Here is a 16,860-nt window from a genome sequence, read left to right as displayed (position 1 = left end):
AAGTATTAGTAGCCTGATTCCTTGGATAGTCACAAGTATCACTAATGCTCTGGCAATTTTGAATACAATAAAATCAGAAGAGCCACAGAGCTACCTGCTTTACTTGTTGGCTCCTACATGACTGCAGGCAGAGTTCTGACGAAGGCCTGTGAGTCTGAAAGATCATTCTCTGCTTTAGTATGGTGGTCGTTGCTCTTACGAGCATGCAGAGCTAGGCCAGTGACTGTCCTGCCTGGGTTTGATATTGCACAAAGAAAGGAAAGCCAATTTTTCTCCCCTTGCCATGTGGCAGCTGATAGTGGGGTGATAGCAGGAGAGTTCTGTCAGAGGAGGACTCTTCCAAAACCCTGTGTTAGGCCAGGAGGCAGGTCAACCCTTCAGCTCCCAATCCAGCCACAAAGCAGTTCAACTCAGAGATCTGGGGCAGGGGGACACAGGATACTCCCTATGCAGGTCACAGCACTGGAGAGAAGATGGGAGCACCTGCCTGGGTCACAGGGCTGTCTATGTCAACCATCTCCGGGCTGGTACACTGCTGGAGGACTGTAGTCACCACATGGAACAGGTTTTGGGGGGAGTTTTGAGCACAGGGGATTGCTCTGAGTGGTTTTACTTGTGTCGTGGTTTAGCTCCAGCCAGCAGCCAAGCCCCACACAGCCACTCTCTCACTGCTCCAACCAGTGGGACTGGGGAGAGAACTGGAAGGGTGGAAAAGGACTCATTAATAGGGAAAGTAAAGGCCATGCACGCAGCAAAGCAAACAAGGAATTAATTCACTGTTTCCCATGGGCAGGCAGGTGTGCAGCCATCTCCAGGACATCAGGGCCCCATCATGTGTAATGGTCACTTGGGAAGACAAACACTATCACCCAAAACATCCACTCTTCCTCCTTCTTCCCCCCACTTTATATACTGAACACCCCCAGCCTCCTCACCAGCGTGGCAGCACAAAAAGCAGAGAAGGCCTTGGTTCTGTGTAAGCCCTGCTGAGCAACAACAAAAACATCTCTGTATTATCATCACTGTGTTCAGCACAAATCCAAAACACAGCCCCTCACCAGCCACTGGGAAGAAAATTAACTCTATCCCAACCAAAACCAGCACACCTTGGCTCTGCCTGCATGTGTTCCCACATCTGTGCTGCTGAAGCTGCACACCACGTGTTATTTTGGAGCAGGTATATGGACCTGGACCTACCCTTGGGCACCTGCTACTTGGGTATTCCTGCTACCAGTGCAAGAGCACAGGACTGACAAAGACTGAGGCTCTGAGTAGGTTTTCCAGAGGTCACATCTACCAGTACATAGAGATGGAACTCTAACAAATACCCTGCTTCTTTTGTGCTTACTTATTTGATACTAGAGAGCTTTATTTTTCCCCTTTGCTCTGAACAAAGGCAGGAATCCTACACTTGTGGTCTGAAATAATGAAAACAATTGGCTTAGCCTGACCAATTAACAAAACTTCCATTACATACAAAAAAAAAAGAAAAAAAAAAAAGAAGGGTCATTATTGTATACAGAATTCCTTATAAACTCAAGGATCACCTTCAAGGCGTTCAGCTCTTCAGAATCCCCAATATTTCTTTCAAAATGAATAATTTGAAGTCTATTACTTAGGCGTGGTCAAAGCCATGTTTACCTGTTCTAAGGCTCTTGTTCAGATTAATTAATTAATTAAAATTAAGTTTAAAAGTCAGCTTTTGTGAATTTTAAAAATAATTATTCAAAGTGATTATGCAAATGAGCTACCCTATAATCTTGTTTGCGAGAGACACCAAAAATGGCTGCAAGCACAAGTGAGAAAACACAACTTTTGCCTCGGGCGAACAGTACTGGGTGATGGTTTCGAGACATGGAATTGCAGCATCAGTTTTCAGAAAGGGAAAAAGAACTTCAGTGTATGTATGTGCTTGGGCAGTTTTGCTATTCTCATTCCTAGTGACACAGCACTTGGGAATATGCTATGCTCCTCTCCAGAGGCTCATCCTATCAACAAGAGTTAGCAGATGAAAAATCAGTGGATTTTGGAACACAGACCTTTTATTTATTCATGAGCTAATTAGAAACATGCAACAGATACAGAATCAGAGCTATACATAAAGTTCTGAGTGAGATATAAAAGATTATCTGGAAGAAAAAAGCTTGCCTTTTCCGTTCAACAACACAGGGCTTGTGCAAGTTCCTAGTTATTTCATTCAGGAAGAATCAAAGTTTCCTTTCAGGCACAGAAAAACATTGAGCTCTGACTCTTTGTATAGTCAAACACAGCGCTAGTAGCAAACAGATATGTTGTATCAACTTTATTTCCAATACTTCATTTAGAAGACAAGAGACATTTCAAAAACAAAATATTCCTCCAATCCCAAGGACTGGTCCAGGAATGCTTTTTCAGGGCTTTGGTAGAGGGCTTTGTGTGAAACCCATTAGCATGGGGAACCACTGAGACCCTCTGCAGTCTACTTTTGGAGTCAACACAAGAGATTACTCCTTTGGTTCATGTTGGGGGGCTGTTTTCCTAAATTTACCTAGCTTTTGGTAAAGGTCACAAGCAATTCTCATCAATATGTTATACCCTTGAAATGCTAATCTATGTAACCAAAGAAAAGTCAGAAGCATTCTGGAAGAGTCTTTTAGCTAGGTTTTACTCTTCCTCTTTAATATGCAGTTTGCTAAGGCCCAGAACTCAGAACGCTTCCAGCAGGATCTGCAATGATGATGGAACAGGTAATGCTCTCCAGGTGGCAGCTTAATTGTAAGATGTCACCTCTGGTCAGCAGACATCTGTAGGAAGAATATTCTGCAACTCAGAGAATTTCCCACTACATTTGATTTTGGATTCTTCAATATAGAATAAGCAAAAATGATACAAATACTGCAGTTGGCCATGATTTTATAAAGGAAAAGCCAAAAAAGCATGATGTTCTGAACTTAGTGTTGATTGCAATCAGCCACCTTGGTCTGCTCAGTGCAGCTGGCATGAACAACTCCCAAGAGACTACACACAAAATCCTCTACAACATCAGCCGTGAACAAGCCTGCAAGGTAGCTGAACTCCATCTTCAGAGGAGAAGATAGAACTAGAAACAATGAAAACAAAGGCCAAAAACGATGATGAAATAAACTGACTATTCACTCTGAAGTTTAAACCTTCCAGACCTAGAAAAGAGTGAATCGTGACTGAACCAGAACACAGGGAATTCCCATAGGAATAAATGCGTCTGGTCACTAGGTGTCAGCCTTGCCTCTACCAGGAGGACACCGGACCTTCTCCCTGTCCCCACCAAGCAGATGCAACTCTCAGCTCTACAAACAGCCATAGCAGTCTCGTTAATTGGGGGAGAGTAGCAGATGGAGAAGGACGTTTGTGCGGGTTGCTTGTCTGCCTGGTAATATCGTATTTGTTACCCTCAGGTTTGGACGCTGGAAACAATGACAGATTTCTTTCATGCTGAGGAGATGTAACTGGATGTCAGCTGCAGAGACAGCAGAGAAATTATGCTCTCTAACAATGAAAATATCAGCAGGGTATAAGTAGTGAATGAGTAAGTGTTTTGCAAGCCTCACAGTATTTACTGTTTATCCTACAGCACCAGTTCCTGGAATAATGCCATCATATGAAAATGCTGGCTCCCACTTCTTAAATTTGCTTCTAGTCTTGCTGGATACAGGAACAATGCTTGGAAACAAGATCCCTGCAGAGCTGAAAACTCTAAGGACAACAAGGAAAACCTAAAATGTATTCTTTAAATAATTTCTTGAATACTTACAGTTCCTAACAGTATAGTCAGCAAAACCAAAAAGTAATTAAACATGCAGCAGAGTTTCAGTGGTGTTGAAGTATACACATATGTTTCTGACTTTGGAATCTCTTCAGGCAGAGTTTCATACCTCGATTCTCATGTTCCCAAGTCTCCAAAATTATCTTTTCTTTTGCCCCAGCCAGCTATGGTACCACAGCTGTGTGTCAGTGCCCATGGTGGTCTGCTGCCATTGCAGTTTCCTAATATGCCGTACGCAAAGTCACTGAGCTCAGCCAAGAACAACCGGAATTGGGAAAACATGCAGTGGAATACATGCAGTTCTCAGAAGAGGCAGCAAAAATTACTTGAGAGCTTTTTGCCTTCCATTCTCTTCTTAGGTTCTCTTAATGGACAGATAAGCTTTCCCACATCAAAGACAAAATCAGAGCACCCCAGTGCTTCAACCCCCTCAGAGACATACGAATGAATGCAGAAAACTGAGCCAGGTAGAATTTTACTACACAATCACATCCTCACTATGGTAATTCATTTCATGATCATCCCACAGCAAACACCAGTCTTTAACGATGAACTTGGAAGGGCTGGAGCCTTCCAAAAACAACAATAACAACAAAACCCAACAACAAAGTCACAATTAGCCCAGACATTTTACCTAGAAGTCAGGATGGCAGCAACGTCACATCAGCCAAGTCCAACATAAAAACAGTAGAATAATATTTTGTCTGGAACAATCTCAAGCCTCGTACATGGCCCATACTCAGACTGCCTGCTGTAATAAGTGTGATGGCCTTGCCAAGAAAAAAAAAAAGAAGAAAAAATGAGAAAAGAAAAAGAGGGGATAAATGACTGCGCACAAAAGACAAGCACATCAGTACCAAATCTGTGTTTTATGCAAACATCACAAGCTGTCAGAGTAGCTGTAGGGGTACCCTGTGAGACACACTGGATGCATCTTCTCAGATGGCAGTGAGACATCTGTGTTTAAGCATCTCAGTCACCTTCTCTAGCCATTACAAACACCACTTGCTGAAGCAGACCCCTCAAGGGAGGCACCACCCTGCTCTCTCATTTTTTATTTTGCAAATGGAGGCAAATTTAATTTCTGTGCTTTGCTTATAGAGTAAACATATAGATTAGAACTAGCACAAACATCAGCACATATTACACAAGGGTCAAAGAAGGCAGGCCAGCAAATTTGAGTTGAAATATTAGTGCAGGGCTGGCAACTGGGAGTCATCCACCTTGAAAGTCAGAGGCTGCCAGGTGGGGATGTCACCAATTTCTGTATCCTGGAGAAGCTGCTGTCTCCAATAGTTTTAAAATAACACTGATTGCCAGCATATCACCTCTTGTGGCACCAATATATCCTCTAGGTTGCTTTTTTCACTAAATGATTAAAAAAGAATGCTTATTTTCAAAGACAGATACAACCTAGTACATCAAGCCTCACAAGTTCCCAATGGTGAGCTAAGCAATCCACACTGGTGATCCCGAGGAGAACTTCTGAAAACCGTCACTGAAAACAAAGAGTGGGATTCAGCTCCAGATGCTGAAGTTTTGGGTGCATACAAGAGTGCTGTGTTACAGCTCCTGTCAGTCAGTGGAGTCTGGAGTGTCACTGAATTGCTCAGATGTCTGCTCCAGGCTGAATGGCAATTCTCTAGGCTCTAGGTACTGACTCTATCGATCACATTACTACAAAGGGAGTGAAACTCCTATGAGAGGAGCTTGAAGTTTTGTCTACATGTGAGCAATAAAAATTTAGACTTGCATTAATTTTGAAATTAACACAATACCTCACTATATTAACTTTACAGGGAACTTGGATTCAATTTTTGAAGCACTGAACCACAGCTATGTTCAAGTAAAAATGCATCTCTCTTGTCAGATGCCAAGTGAATTTATTTTCTTAATTTAAGGTACTCCACACTGGGAACAAACTACAACAGCATCAGAAAAAACCCCTAGAGAACTAGTTTACTATAAATTTACACATCAGCTTACTTTTCATAGACTGCTCTATGTCTACAAACTTCTAGCTATCATTACCTACCCAAGGAATAATAAATGGCAGATTTTCAGGCTAAATATACATTAATCTATCATTACCTGCCCAAGGAATAATAAAAGGCAGATTTTCTGGCTAAATAGGAATTCATCAGCCCATATTTATAGACTAAAGCTCAGACAGGACAATCCTACCATGACACAGAATGAATCTTACAGAGGCTGGAGAAAAGTGCAAGGAGAGACAGATTTGGGCATTGGTGCATGGAATGTAAAATTTCCTATCCTTTCACATTGATATCTAGCATATGCAATTCTGATTTAAGTGCACAGGCACTCTTCTAGGAGTGTTCATTGACTGATAAACACCAAATCCAAGCCCATTGCTCAAAGGGCCCTCCAAGTTGCTTGGCATGTGGCTTGGAATCTACAAGGTTAACAAGTAAACAACATTGCTGTTGACATTTTTAACAACAAAAGCCAACACCAGTCCAGGAAACTCAAGCCAACCCCTCCCCACCCCCCCATATAAACAGATGCAGGAATGATCAACACTTTTCCTGCTCCAGAGGCACATAAAACAACCAGATTTTCAAACTCAGAGTGGGCCAGACAGGATGACACTGTGAGAATGATTGAGCCCTGTAGTTCCCACCACTACAACGGGAAAGGTGAGAAGAGACCTTGGGAAGACGCATGTGCATCAGAGGGGATATTAAGCACAGGAGAACAGAACAGATCTGAGGGAAGTTTGCTTCCACTGAGAAACCATACTTCTTTAGACAATGCCATATATTTCAGCTACAAAAGACCAAGATGAGCCACCTGGGCAGGAGATAAAGGAGCTTAAAAAAGTTCATAATTTTGTTCTAATGGGCAAGAATCCTGTCACACTTGGACCTCTCTTTTCATAGATTAAACCAGAACATTAATTGTGAGTTATATAAAACTATTCCTGTCTGATCACCTTTTCAGAAAATTTTAAAACACAAAGCTGCATATAGAATATTAAACTGGACATTTTGGATATACAGAATATCTTTCTTATTTTAGATATATGTAAATATAACACTTAAATATTTAAAATATGGGACTTGTGCAACAATTTCAAATTACTTACAGAACTTGGGAGTGTTAAACAGTGCAAAATTAGTTTTGCATTAGCATTTAAGGTTTTAATACAGAAAATAAAATAGAAATAATGGTAGAAAATAATAAAATAGCAATGGGAAGCTATCTTCGTAATTGATCACTTTTATATGACTTCCTGGAGGACTAACATCAATTATGCTTCTATGTCAAAACAATGCTGGCACAGTGCCAGAGAAGATTCAGATCGGGGCCAGTGATTCATTAATTTATTCGTTTTTGGAAATCAGTGGATTGTACAGTCAACTTTAGACTGTTAAACACAAATTCCATATGAACTATAATGAAGCCAGGTTATCACTGTCATACATATGAGCAAAAGGGAATTTTAATTCACTGCATTTTGAGTCTGCAGCCAGCTACCTGTAAGTACAGCATGGACTGGCTGCAGTCAGTAGAGTCTGTTCCTAAGAAATAGGTGATTTCTAATTATCACAGTATGAAACAACAAAGTATGTACTAGTTTACAGGCCTTTATATTGATTGCAGTCTCACATCTGTAATCAGTTTTATCAAGTAATCATTCAGAAGTATGATGTTGCTGATAAAAATGGACATGGCTTTCAGTATTTTGTGACACAAATGTAAGTTCCTTTTCCTCAGCTACCTGATAATGCTTTTCCAGCTACAGCAGATTGGGCGCTTCTTGCTGTGTCACACATTGTTGCACATGAAAAACCTGTATCAAAACAGGATATCCAAGGCAATCCTTTATCTTATGAACATGAAAACATCATCCATATACCTAAGAAAGGAGAATGGGCTTAGATGCCAGCACAGACTTAGTCTTGCACCAGGAAGTCTGACATATAAACAACAGTCCTTTGGGACATTGTTTATTATGGGTTTATTAGAAACCTTGTCAATAACTTACTGGTGCTTTTGATAATTCTGTATTTGGTTGCTAGGAGACTTGTGTTCCTGATGAGATAAAGTGAACAGGAAATCCTCTATAGCCTTGTGACTTTTTGCACTAGTAAATAAAAATTCAAACAACTGATATAAAATACTGGCTACTGTTAACAGAAGTGAGAAAAAAAGACAAGCATTGCATATTTTAAATAAAGGAATGCATAGCCCTTTTTTGCCCTCTCCAATTATAAGATGATAAAAGATCACCTTTATAAAGTAGAATGACCGGATTTTGTGGAACGTGGCTGTTTTGGCTCCAAGGTATTTGTACAGTTGTAGTATCAGAGCCAGGATACAGCTGCCTTGTGACTAAGACACCGTTCACTGAATAAGTGCTATCCAATCCCTCGACGTCACCAGACATCTGTTTCCTGTTTTCATTCTTTCTTTCACTGTTATCATTTTATCCAAGTTACCCTTTCACCTGAAAACCATTTAGAAACCTACAGAAACCAGCGCGTGCACGCGTGTGTGTATCAAAGAAGTTGATTTAGAAAAAAAATTGCTGAGAGCAATTTGTTCATTTTAATACAAAGAGCAGAAATGGAAACAAACTTGCCTTCCCCCGTCTTCTCCTCCCCAAAATACACAATGATACATAAACACTTTTGTCTTCTGGTCTTCACTAATATGACTAACTTCCTTCTTCACTTCCAGTTAAGTAGCTTTCCTGTTGAGTACCACCACCTCCACAAAATACAATTGTGAATTGATTCATAAAAACAGAAACATTATGGCACAAATAAGGGAAGGCAATAAATACTCTTCCCCCTCTCCAACTCCTTCCCAAATGGAGGCAGTAGTAATATTGTTATTGTAAAGTCATTGTAATAACAAAAACTTGAAAAAAAAAGAAAAAGAAAAAAGTACTGCTTGTCATTTAAGGTTCCAAACCAACAATCATCAGGATGCAGAACAGGATACATCTAAAGTGAGAAAGTTATTTACTTCACATTCAAGTTAACACCAACTGTACTTTTTTTGGCACACAGCATTATTCTTAACGTGCCAAAAAAGTGTTGGGCACCTTATAAAATATGAATGTTAATGCTACTAAAACAAAATTCCTGCTATTCATAGTCCAATTTTATATTGCTGTTGTTTTGCTATGTTTCACCTATACTTAAACTCCAAGCTGGGAGAATGACCATTACTGATAGCATTTAACACACATTAACAAGGAACAATAGAAGGTGAAGAGTAAATTGTCAAAATTTAATGACTTTCTATTCTTAATCTCTTGATTTCAGATTATTTAATCAGAGTGAGAAAACTTGTTTTATTTTTTTCTGTGATTACAGATGCTCATGTTAATTGATAAGGCAGGTTGTTGAGCAAAGGAAAAATCTGGGTTGGTTGACAAACATCAACGAAAATTCATCTGCTGCTTTTTATTATCTGAAAGAAAAGTAAGATTTTTCTTAAATCCTCCCCCATTGAGGTATACCAGCAAAATACAGATGTCATACGGGAGAAAGAGGAGTCTAGCACACAGAGGACGGTTTGGCAGCTACAGCAAACTCTAAGTAGCATTTCCAAAGGCACATGAAAATTGGAAAACAAGATGACTTCTCGTGTTCTGGTCGCCTGGACTGCTTCCTGCATTCTTATAATCAAATTATGACTATTTTAAAACCAAATTCAGCTTCAATTAAACCATGAAATTATGAAGCAGCTCATTAACTTCTGAGCAGTCAGAGCACGTTCTGATACATTATCTTGGTCTCCCCCCTCATCTTTCTTTAGTGTCTGGCTCATTGTCCCAAATGTCCAATCCTAAGCTTCCACACAAAACCTAGAATACTCTTGAATACTAATAACGCAGCACTCTGGAGAGACTGACAAAAGAAACCTTTGTTGGAAAATATTTTTCAAGACTTAATCAAGTTGATGTGATTAAAATGCTGTTTCCTATAAACACAATTTGTTCATAACTTTTCACAACATTTAAATTCATTTGTCCACTGTCACACATGCAACCTCTGATCAAGCTGAAAACTGAATCTTAACTGTGTACTTCACCCATCACATCCCCATCCTTCATAATCTGTCCTTCATTGACTCTGGATCCTGCTATGCAATTTTATTAATGAGATTACATTTGTGTCAGGACAAGTTTTAAATTATGTTTGAATAATAGAAGTCATTGAATTAAGACAGCTATCTTCCCTCCCCCCTCCAAATTTACATAGAAAGTTATTTTAAACTGCACACCCTGTCTTTCTCAATTGCATATGAAGAAGTAAGATAAAAAATCAAGACCTCTCAGACTCTGGTGCTATTAATGGCAATGGAAAAACTCAAGACATGGCTATGGAATTTGAGAAGTTAATGAAATCTTTTGTACTTTGTAATTTTTGGTTATTTTTATTTTTCCCCAACCAAAAATACCTCTTACAGCTATTCAATACGCATTTGCTAGAACTTATAATTTTATGCAATATGACTCTAAAACTAATTTTAGTTTTGTACAGTCATGTTTCTGATTTTAAATTGGGGGGGGGGGTGAATATAAACTAATTATTAGGTCAAATAACTCTTTGGAATTATCCTCTAAAAATAAATGCAACACCAAAACCTTTTGTCTGAAACAATAACTGGCAAACCATTGGAAGAGAAAGTGCCCAGACGCACACTTTATGTCAGACTCCACATAGTTTTCAAATGTTAAGACTTTTGATACACTCTATTATGACAATAAAAAAGTTGAGAGCTACACCAGAAGATTACATGAAGAAAAATTTATGTTTTGTCTAATATAATAGGAGTCTTAAAAACAAACAAACACACACCACTTCTATCCATTATTTCATACCCAGGTGTTTCCTGTACACCTGCAGTTGTCTCCAGTCCTGAATTCATGAGCTATAGTATTTCAACAGACTCTCATCAGTTGGTTTTAGAATTTTCTTGTCTGCCAGGTTTACAATCCATCCTGGAGCAAGACCAAAAAATATCTGTCTGGGATCCTTGCGTGCACTCAACATCTTAAAGAGTTCATCTTTAGTTATGTCTGGTAAAACATAGCCATATTTCTTGGCAAGTTCCAGCCTGGCTTCTGCAACCTTAGAAGGATCTGCCAGGTACCCCCGATTCCTGGGATCTGTGTAGTACCGGACGAGGTCTTCAGGTGGGAGCATTCGCTTTGGGATAGGTTTGCCACGCAGGAAAAATACTACTGGCTTGCATAAAATTTCTGTGGGCAAACATGAGAGAAAATTAGTGACTGCACCTCATAATACAGATTTAAAAATATTTAAAAATGACACCTTCTTATTTTCTACTAAATTAAGTACTACATTCATATCAAAAAGTACCAAACAAAAAAATCAAATCTCAAGAATATCCTTGTTCAGAATGAGATAGTGGTTTGCAAGTTTCACTTAACCAAACAACCAACTCTGCTTTAACTGGTATTTACAGCATCAGTCTAGAGGAGTTGATACTTGTAATACATTTAGAACACCTGCTTGGTAAAGATAACCATAACTAAGCTAGATGCTGCCATTTATTTAAAGGTCTATTTCCAAGTTTGAAGCAAAGCACTTGCATGGCTATTTACACAGTGTACCAACAAGTGCCAAATTTAGTGTTTCTATAAGTATTTTAATTGAAGTATCAATGGCACATGTACCTACTTAGTCCTTTGTGGGACTATCATCTCTTCCTCAAATTTTACTGATTTTGGCAAATTAAATTCCAGAATCTTTAAACTTTATTATTTTTATTCTTTTCTGGAATGAAAAAAATCCCTTGTATCACTCCAGGGTAGCATATTTTGCACACTAAAAACATCTATTCCTCTTCTTCTCAGCCTCATTCACACATGAAAGCTGCATTATTGTCAATAAAAACTGCATGAATGAATGCTAGGCAGGATGCAGCCTCAAGCAAAGCAAAGCCTCATTCTTCAGTGAAAGTTCTGAAAACAATAGCCATTTTAACTGGAATGATTCTGAGCTTCTGTAACTTACTTCCTCACTTTAAGTGGAAAAGCATTTTAAATTAAAAATATAAACACCCACAGTATTTTTTAAATCTATTTTTTCCTGAGTTTTCTTAGTGCTATTAAACATGGGAAACAGAAGACAAAAATTCAGCTAAACACTATTTTTAGGTCCTCTATTTACAAAGCTATTCAGATTTCCTTAACTGGTTGATTGGTATACAACTACTGACGCTGGAAGGACTAAACAGGTGAATGGTTGAAAAAAGCCAAAACTGAGGATGCATTATCATTCATCATTGGGGGCTGGAATAAGATGATCTTTAAGGTCCCTCCCAACCCAAAGTATTCTATGACTCTGTAAATATACACGTAATTGGTTTTGAAGCTTTTATAAGTTGATGACTTTCTACTAAGAAATGTGTTTGAAACTTTGATTTGGATCATTTAATTTTGGCACATTAAAAAAAAAAAGGCAGAAATTAAAAGAAGTTCTTACCCAAGCTCCTTGGGTCATAGAATGACGTTGTTACTACGCCTCCATTTTTTTCTATGGCTGCAATTGCTAATTCAGATGCCCTCTGCACTTCAATATTTACTTTTGCTGCAAAAATATCAGCACCCTGTAAATTTCAACACATATTACAATAACATTAAAGTGAGTATTTTAAGATATACATTTATTCTTCTCTGAAAACTTGTAAGGAACATTAAATCTTGCAAAATAATATAAATTGTCTGTTCCCTGCACCAAGATAGGTAACCAAATTGCCTTCAGTCACTTGGGTTGAATTAAAAAAACCTTTCCATTTCCAAAATATTCATACATTTCTTTCACTACATTTTAGCTTTCTGTTGTAAAATACTTCTTCAGCCTTTTGTTATGTGCTCCTTAACTCTCATTTTTGCAGCCCCTCAGGTATGAAAACATCCTCCTGAGTTGTTTCTTTTTTTGCTGACACACAGTGCCCTCTAGTGGATTTATGATCCACAAAAATTTCACAGCAAACTGATCTGGAGAATCAAAGATGCTTCCGAACTGCGGGAATGACAATCTGAAAGCCTGAAGTACTAAGTGTGCTGTCTGCATACCTCCTCCACCAGCTGGACACCGTAATCCCTCTTGAGAGGCTGCACTGTCACACCTCTGGCGTTAATGAGCTGAGTTAAGTCAATCGGCTGTGTGGGGTCAACTCTGCCCAAATCAATCAGGTACTGCAGCCTCTGAAGACTCAGAGGTTGGTACTGACGTCTGAAGCTGGGGAGAGAAAGACAAAAAAACCAAACACCTCAAACAAAACAATGAGAAATGTACAAAATTGAAGCTTTAATAGCAACCGGTCAATTGAGATATTCTGGTTTTTACCTACTCGTAAACTAAAAAAATACTAAGACACTACAGTGTCAGCATTTCTTGGCAAACCAACAAGATTGTAAATAACTACCACCTTCCAAGTGAAGCCAGCTTGGGGGCTTCACTGATAGACAGTCAAAAAACCAAACATCTCCTCCCATACAAACTTAGTCAAAGACTATCAGACAAACTCTGTACTTGCTCCTGCACAGCTTACATCCAACAACATTTTCTGATCCATTACCACTGTACCTGACCTCTCAGAAGTATTGAAAGGAATCTCCCTCAAAACACCATCAAGGAAGAGAAATATTGAGAAAATATGCATTAACCCACATCCCCAAAGGGAGCTGGAATCTCTTGTCAACAGCCATTGGCTTCAGCAGAACCTACTTTTGTGTTTTCTGAAGTTCTAACTTCACTGTACAAACCAATCCTTAGCACAGTTTTCTAATACCAGAGACTATTCCTGTCTATGCACACCATCAATGCTGATGCTCAAAACTCTCTCCTACAATCCATTTGATGGCTGCTATCAGAAGTCTCTGAGCAGCAACTGAAAAATTGGGAAGCAGCTGATTGCTGTCACTGGCAAGCCACTTACAGAATTTGTGCTGTCAGATAGCTCCCTACAGAGAAAAAGTTCAAGAAGTGGAGGCAGGAGGAGGAGTGAGGTGAAGGTAAACAGGCAGAGACATTGCTTGGTGTGCTCCCCCCTGCCCCAACAGCGTCACTCGAGGGCACTTACAGTGGTCACCACAGAAACATTTACAGTAGCCTGACACTTAAACTACACTGACATTGAAACTACAGAGCACTCTTTTTGTTTTCATATGCTGTCAGACGTTGTCAAAAACAGCAAGATCCTAATAATATCTTGTCACTGCAGGAGGCTGGATTTTTTTCTGTTGGATATTTATGAACTTGTGACCACTATTAACATAAGATGCTGAGTGTCTGCATTCTAGAGCATTTCCTTTGCAGGACTGTGGATCTACACTGCTTTCAGCTATTGAAACTGCTTCTTGTTTACTCTTATAATAATTTAAGCAATCAAGAGGAAATAACAGTACCTGAAAATAGAATTTGAGTCACATTTCCAAACTATTAAGATTCAGAGAAAACTCTGTAACAACTGGGACAGGTCTGTAAGTCTACCACATGCATAAAGAATGGAAATATAAAAGTGCTCAGCTATTGAGGCAGTGGTATCAGGAAATGGAACATGAAATCAAGTCTAACAATTCACAAATACACATTAGTATTTTCATCTTTGAACTGTCTGCTCGGTGTAGGTTTTTGTTACTACTGCCTGTAGCAGCATTGTATGGACACAGAAGTTTTCAAGACCACATCTAAAAGCAACAAAATGGTTACTGACCCACCTAACACAAATGCTATCTGATGAAACAAGCCCGGCTTTAAAAAAACCCCAAACAAATAAAAAAAATTTAATCCAAATTTTTTAATTATCAATATAAGTGAAGGAAATTTGGAAAATGCTGACATACATCTCTCCAGGTGAGAACAGTGACTGGAGAAAAGACATGTTAGAAGAATAACCTTAAACATTAGAAAGGTGGGATAAAGACATGGCACAAACCAGTGCAATGTGCAAAAAGGACAAAAGTATTAAACAGGGCAGAATGCCCAAGGAGAACAATGGTGAAAGATGACTAAATGCCTCATCCAGCAGATTTGGTACTAAAGAGCTTGTTAGGATCCTAGGTGGAACAGGTGGGGCACAGATAGACAAAGACCACAGTGTCAGAGTGCTGAAAAGGTACAACCATGAAGAGAAGCAGAATTGTTTGGATGGCAGCTTCTGGTGAATAAAGTGAGGAGAAACAACAAAGCAAGGCTTTGGATTACACCTCCATGCCTAACATCCTCACTCCTGTCACTGGGACTGTTCCCACTCAGTTCACTGGGTTATGAGGGAAAGAGAAAAACAAGCAGGAATGAAGGAATAGTTTCAGAGGAGAAATTCACTCAGCTGGAAGAGGAGGGTAGCCTGCTACACATGAAGGATTATGAAGAGAGTAAATAAGCAGATGTGCAAACCAGGAAATAATTAAAAGAATGATCTCACAAGAAATGGGAGATTCTTCTGGTAAAGTAGCTAACAACCTGAGAGAAATTTGGGACACCGAACTTTTTTCAGTTAGGCCTGTTCTGGCATATTAGATTCTTGCTTCAGGAGAAGGATCAAGAAAAGCAGACAATTATTAATTTCCAAGTAAACGTGAAGAAACTTACCTATGTCCCTCATTAAATCCGTATTTTGGTATGGCCAGGTAAAATGGAGTTTGACCACCCTCAAAGCCTAATCGGGGGCGATTCCCTCTTTGTCTTTCTCCTTTGTGACCTCGGCCACACTTCCTACCTCCGTATCTTCCACGGCCACGTCTTCTTTCCTTCAAAACAAGCAATGATACATTTAGTCGACTACTTCAGAGACAAGTATCTATAAAACATTAGATTTTTGAGATATAAGCAATTGAGCGAAATGCTGATTCTTGAGGAAAAAATTATGTTATAGATCTTTTCTAGTGGAAAAACAGAAAAGCAGTTAATGGTTTTTGCAGAGCACAGCTTTAGGCTGGCACCACAAATAGTATGGGAGCAGTCAGCTTCCTTTGGTGGCAGGGATGGCCGTGTCTAACACAAAGCTGCACTTGAATTCTATACTATTTAGTAGCTCTAGGGAGTCTTGAGCACTTTTAGGAGAGTGCTGCTTGCTGTTCCCTTCTCTGTTCCTACGGTTTCAGCCTTTGAATCTCATCCCCCTGTTCAACATTCTCCCCAAATCCCCCCAGGGTTTCTCCCTGGTTTCTTGTCTTAATTTCTCTACCACTTTATAAGGAGACAGGTAACAGTTTTGTTTCCAAGAGACAGTAAAAAGAATGCTAGCTGGCATCACATGCCTTTTCTTCGTAAGCCTTCTGACCTTCCCTTTTCAAACATACTACTCCATCCCATTAACATGTGGAATGAAAAACCTTTTACTATTCCCCTCCAGCCCCACCAATGGCCCTGAGGTTCAGCCAGCACCACTCATCAGCCAGTTCTCTGTGGGGATGGCCACACACATCGGCAACAAAGCACGCAAAGGGCAAGCACGGGGCCAACACACACAGCAGTGCCATCCACTCCTTTGCCTTTCCACGCCTATTCTGGCCAGGTCGCTCTCCTGGTCCTGCCAGGGTGATGTCCTTCCGACAGCCCTGGGGGCGAACCACGCCGGGACCGGGCGCGCCGGCTGCCTAGAGACAGTCCTGCCACCAGGGCCCCCCCGGCAGGCTGCAGGCACTCACCCGCTTTTTGGAGCCGGGGTTGGGCCTTAGGTTGGCCAGGCTGACCCTGGGCAGCGAGCGCAGCAGCTCCAGGGCCCGGCTCCCGCCGCTCCCGCTCATGGCCGCTCACTCTCAAGGGCGCCCGCGCCCGGCCACGGCGCTTTACGGCAGCCCCGTAAACCGCACCTCCCGCGCTTTCCCAGCAGTGTCGCGCAGCCACCGGCGGGGCGGGCCCGGTCTTTTAATGGTGCCGGAGCTCGGAATTCCAATGGTTGAGCAAGGGGCTCTCGCTACGCTTCGTTTCCCAGCACCTGCTGTTTTATTACAGAGACCTCAGCCAAGTGTTTCAAAGCCGAGTCCTTAAAACCATCAGGCTGCATCTAAACCCGAGTGGCCGGTGCTGCAGCCCGTGCCGGTACTGGAAATACCCATT

The 16,860-nt window shown here is 40.3% G+C and overlaps 1 protein-coding gene across 1 annotated transcript; it reads right to left on the bottom strand.

Moving 5' to 3' along the window:
• Positions 1-8,333: 8,333 nt before the first annotated feature.
• MRPL15 (mitochondrial ribosomal protein L15) lies at positions 8,334-16,590 on the bottom strand. The gene is made up of 5 exons (XM_048286841.1): positions 16,449-16,590; positions 15,391-15,548; positions 12,870-13,035; positions 12,277-12,400; positions 8,334-11,027 (listed from the first exon to the last, which is right to left on the bottom strand). The coding sequence occupies exons 1-5, from the start codon at positions 16,545-16,547 to the stop codon at positions 10,690-10,692; spliced, it is 885 nt and encodes a 294-aa protein (XP_048142798.1). The 5' UTR covers positions 16,548-16,590; the 3' UTR covers positions 8,334-10,689.
• Between the last annotated feature and the right edge of the window lie 270 nt (positions 16,591-16,860).

Source organism: Corvus hawaiiensis, chromosome 26 (genome assembly GCF_020740725.1).
Source record: "Corvus hawaiiensis isolate bCorHaw1 chromosome 26, bCorHaw1.pri.cur, whole genome shotgun sequence".
NCBI lineage: Eukaryota > Metazoa > Chordata > Aves > Passeriformes > Corvidae > Corvus > Corvus hawaiiensis.
Note: the sequence above shows the minus strand (reverse complement) of the source record. Positions and strands in the feature narration are given on the sequence as shown.

What these genes read in the sequence shown, in the direction of transcription:
- MRPL15 (XM_048286841.1), bottom strand. Translation starts at nt 16,547, where the DNA reads ATGAGCGGGAGCGGCGGGAGCCGGGCCCTGGAGCTGCTGCGCTCGCTG. An exon ending in ACCCCGGCTCCAAAAAGCGG is followed by an intron (nt 15,549 to 16,448) that starts GTGAGTGCCTGC and finishes CTTGTTTTGAAG; the next exon opens with GAAAGAAGACGTGGCCGTGG. An exon ending in CTATGACCCAAGGAGCTTGG is followed by an intron (nt 11,028 to 12,276) that starts GTAAGAACTTCT and finishes GTTTGCCCACAG; the next exon opens with AAATTTTATGCAAGCCAGTA.